The sequence below is a fragment of the Peromyscus leucopus genome, chromosome 8b (assembly GCF_004664715.2).
Source record: "Peromyscus leucopus breed LL Stock chromosome 8b, UCI_PerLeu_2.1, whole genome shotgun sequence".
Lineage (NCBI taxonomy): Eukaryota > Metazoa > Chordata > Mammalia > Rodentia > Cricetidae > Peromyscus > Peromyscus leucopus.
This window is the reverse complement of record NC_051086.1, coordinates 40,773,592-40,778,465: the sequence shown is the minus strand read 5'-3', so window position 1 is coordinate 40,778,465 and position 4,874 is coordinate 40,773,592. Positions and strand designations below refer to the sequence as shown.

Genomic DNA, 4,874 nt, shown 5'->3' with positions numbered 1-4,874 from the left:
CTCTGGGGACAGAAAGAAAGAGGAAATATACACACAGGGGATTGGGGATTTAGCTCAGTGGCAAGGCCCTGGGTTCGGTCCTCAGATCAGCTCTGAAACACACACACACACACACACACACACACACACACACACACACACACACACCTTTAGGGTCTCTGCATCATCGCCTTTCTCATCTCTTTATTTCTTTTTTTTATGAAAAATATTTATTTGATTTTCAAATTAAAATTATAAAAACTCATCATTTTAGCTTATTGTTGTAGAAAATAAAAGACATATCCCTATAGTCTCCAAATGGAATAAAATTATATTTTCCCTCCTCCCAACAGTTTTATGAGGATAGTAGCAATCTTTTCAGTTTTTAAACCCAAGTTAGTCTTCAGAACATTTCAAAAAATTGTTTTGGTGATGATGTCTCAACAGAAAGCCTTTCCATTTATAGTGTTAGCAAACTGACTAGTACAAAAACTTATATACGCTGTCATTTTAAAGGCCTTTTGGACTGTGTTTAGAAGTGAGCAGGCTGCTGGTGCATCTTGGGAGAGATCAAACGGCGCTGGGGAAGGGGAAAAGGAGCTCGGTCTCCACTCCTGTGTGCATGCAACAAACAGCCAACAGCAAAGTTACTCCAGCTAGTTGTGCTCAGCTGTGCTTTCTGCCAGCAGAAGATCCATTTAATGAGTTTTGAAGATTTGGAATATTTGAGCTTAGTGAAGGATTTGAGCTTCCCAGCTGAGAACTCCCATTTACTGGGCTCCCATTACCTTTCAAAATACCAGTACACTTCCAGTTGTCCATGTAATTGGCTTTCCACAACCTCACACAGCCGTCATCTCCTGAGGATGCGAGTACTGTTCCTGTTATGTCCCAACTCACCCTCCAGACCTGAGAATTATGATTATCAAACTGAGCCACGATGTGGATTTCAAATTTTGTGGGACCACCAGAAGAAGTAAGTTCTTTCTTTACAGGTTTTAGTGTGAAAATTCTTACATCTTTGGTTGCTATTGCCAGGATATGGAAAGATCTTCCCAAATTCGGGGCAAACGCAATATCGTGAACAGGATCTGTGACGGTCATAAGGGTTTCCGTTTTTGCATATTTCCTGGTGTTTTCATTGTATTCAAATATCTGCACCTTGGCCATTGCATTGGGGCTGCTGTCGTCACTTCCCACAGCGATCATGGGCGAGTGAGCGCGAGAGCTGGAAGGGTTCCAAGAAATACAGCTACAGCTCAGCTTATAGGAGATTTCATGCTGTAGAGACCACTGGCTGAGATTCATAACATCTGGGGCCTCATATATTCTTACTATGCCGTCTGCTGAACAGGTTGCTAACATCAGACCCATGTGTTTGGGAGCAAATTTCACATCAGTAACAGATGTTCTGCTGTCCACTAGAGTTGTCCTCTTCACCCAGTGACTCTGTCCTCGGAGTTTGTCATTTGATTCTCCGACTATTTCTTCCCAGACAGCTGCTGTTCGGTCAAAAGAACAGGAAGCCAAAACTTGTCCAAACTCAGGATGAGCCCACAGCACGTGCCATACAGATCCACTGTGTGTCTTCCAACTAGCAGTACAATGCCAATCTCCGCTTTCACTTTTATCCCAGACCTTGACGCTCTGGTCGATGGAGCAGGTGGCCATCTGGCGCCCGTGGATGAGGTCCTTGTGGTCCGCCGCGATGCTGCGCGCCACAAACATGGCCGCCACCGCCGTCTGCCTGGCCCGCATCCGAGAGGCCGGCGCTGGGGCCAGCCGTCCCTCTTTATTTCTTTTCTTACTTCTATTCAGATGTTTCTCTTCTGTCTCTCTTGATGTCTTCCTTCTAGCTTTCCTCTACATCTTGCCTGATGTTTTCCTTCTCTTGTGTCTTTATTTTTTCCCTTACAGCTTATATACCCCAGCAGAGTCTTTCAAACAATATAAAATTACAATGTGGTTACATTCTTTTTTTTTTTTTTTTCTTTTTCCGAGACAGGGTTTCTCAGTATAGTTTTGGTGCCTATCCTGGATCTCACTCTGTAGACCAGGCTGGCCTCAAACTCACGGAGATCCGTCGGCCTCTGCCTCCCGAGTACTGGGATTAAAAGCATGCACAACCACCGCCCAGCTATTCTATTTTTTAAGTGAATGACTACAGTGAATATAAGTAAAAAACTGTAGCACAAATTGTTATAAGGTCTTATTAATAAAACAAACCTGGGGCCAGGTATTGGGGTGAATGCTGAAAGATCAGAGAGATAGAACAGGCCACAGCCACCTCACCTCACCAGTTCCTCAGCTGGTCTTGTTTCCTCAAACTGGATGCCTCTCAGCTGAACTGCTTCTTGAAAGCCTGAAAGCTTAACCCACTCTAGTTCCTGGTCCTCATGCCTTAATACCTTTCTGCTTTCTGCCATCACTTCCTGGGATTAAAGGCGTGTGTCACCATGCCTGGCTGTTTTCAGTGTGGCCTTGAACTCACAGAGATCCAGACAGATTTCTGCCTCTGGAGTGCTAGGATTAAAGGTGTGAGTGCCACCATTTTCTAGCCTCTGTATCTAGTGGCTGCTCTGTTCTCTGACCTTAGATTGTGAGACCAAAATGAGCCATCTTAGAAATGCTCTCACCCAAAAACTAAGGCCTAAGATTTCTCCTTTTGGGAATAGGCCATTAGTTACTGAAACAAGTCAGTTCAGATCCCAGAAACCAGGAAGTGTAGAAGTTCAGTCACAAGATAGTCACAAGGTAATGCCTGCCAGACTATGGAATGTCCTCTCCCTGGTTTCCAGGGTAACTGGCCACAGAATGCCCCCACCTGAGGGCAGCCAATGAGAAATGGTGGTGGGCAACCACTCCCTTAGAAGTAATTTCTAGAAGTCCCTAGAAGCAAGCCAATCAGAATTGTACCCGTACTAGCACCCCTAAATGATGTAACCTTGTGACTTTTCCCTTTAAAAACTGAGCTTGCAGACAGGTGGGCGCTTCCTCCAGCCTCCACTGCGTTGGATGTATTGGACGAAGTCCCTGCCTAGGCTTGTATTGCTTTTGGATATCCAGAATTAAACCTTGCTTTTGCATTCCGGCATGCTCGTCTTTGGTGGTCTCTCTGGGGGTCACGATCTGGGCACAACAAGATAAGTTTATTAGGGTGCACAATATTTTGGGGAACACAATACCACCACATGTTTTCCATACTACTTACATGATTAAAAATTTTACATATTAAAGGTGAAAAACAAGTTATCCCAAGGACCCGCAAAGATTCATATCCAAGCAACTTGTTATAGGTTAACAGAGTGTTAAGCGAGCAAGTTATTTTTCTCAACTAGTTCCTTTACTGGCAGGGTGCATTTTGTGGTTACAAAGAAAGGATCAGTTACTGTATTATTTATCTCAAAAGGTAACCTTAGAAGGAATCTTAAAAGAATCACAAATCTGTTGGGTCCCAGGGATACACAAATAATGGAGGACAGACCACCAAAGTCTGAATCAGAAGCAAACTTTATTCCAAAAAAAAAAAAAAAAAAAAAAAATCACTACAGGCACAAGAAGCTGGCCAGTTAACTGGGACCACAGTCAGAGTTTGGGCTTCTGAAACCATGGTGGTAGGGGGTGGAGTTCCAAGCCCCTTTTTATAGTAAGAAGTAAGCATTAGGCATGGACAAAAGAATGTTTACCATTTTCAGGTTAAGCTTAGAGACACATTGCGTTTTGAGATTTACAGTTTTCACTAACAAGGTTTCGGTTAAATGATGTTTTTAGAAACCTGCAGCTTCCCGGACACAGCAGGTTTCCCATAGCCAGGGAGGGTACGAAACAATGGAAAGTCACAGAGGGGCATTTGGTTAAAGTTTGTAAGATGGGATGGATGCTAGGAATCATGTACAAACTTCTATTAAAAGTTAACTTTGGTCCACGGCAGTTGTCAGCCACAGGGGGCTAACCCTGGCTGTGGAGAGCCATTGTTAAAAACTAACCTATGGTCATTGACAGAGCTTGCTGTAAGGCAAAAAGCCTTTGTTAAAAGTTAACCCTTAGTCGCTGACAAAGCTGATAGTTGTCAGTTCTCATTTCTTTAGGTTTATAATCTTATATTTCTATATTCCTGGACCCTTCTGTTGGGCCCTGACCCCCTATTCCTTGAGTAGCTGTTGACTTGCTTGCTGACCTTGATCAGATGTCCTCCCTATGTTAATTCCCTGCCGGTTTCCTTCCTCCTGAACAGCTTACCGGAGGTTCCTTGTTTGTGTATCCTGCTTTTGGTGTAAACAGCTAGGATGCAGGTATGTAAAACATCTGTAGTGAACTTCTGCCCTCCAGGGCTCTCCCACTGTGCTGTAAGCCTGTATTTAAAGCCTCTTCCCTCCTTCAATAAATGGCATTCAGCATTCTACTGAGACCCACTGTCTTGTCTCTGTTTTTAATCCTCAGCCCCTTGCTGGGACATGGTGAACAGGTGGTAGCGTGGACACTACAAGTGGAGGTTTCACCGAGATCAGAGAAAGAAGGGACGTGATGAAGGACACCCAAAATAAGGCTGGCCAGCATTAAAAAAAAAAAAAAAAAAAAAGGTAAGAGCGGGTGATTGTTATGGGTGAAGCTAGTTCACATTTGCTCCTGGAGGAACAGTTAATTGGACTGCTGATGCAACAGGGCACCACCATTAAAAAGCAGGACGGCTAAAGATTTCATTCAGATCCTCCAAAATGTTAGTCCCTGGTTTCTGGTCTCTGGGGATTTAATATACCAGACTGGGAACAGGTTAAGATTGACTTACAAAAAACGCTTGCATAAAGAAGGGCCTGATTCCACACCCTTAGCTACTTTCTCTTTGTGGCGCTTCATTAAAGATACATTGTTTAACAATAATGTGAAAGTTCAAAAAC

The 4,874-nt window shown here is 43.7% G+C and overlaps 1 protein-coding gene across 1 annotated transcript; it reads right to left on the bottom strand.

Annotated features, from left to right (window-relative positions):
- Nucleotides 1-208: 208 nt before the first annotated feature.
- LOC114686454 (nucleoporin SEH1-like) lies at nt 209-1,762 on the bottom strand. Its single transcript, XM_037200603.1, has one exon. It carries the CDS (start codon nt 1,735-1,737, stop codon nt 646-648), a length of 1,092 nt encoding a protein of 363 aa, XP_037056498.1. The 5' UTR covers nt 1,738-1,762; the 3' UTR covers nt 209-645.
- Nucleotides 1,763-4,874: the final 3,112 nt, after the last annotated feature.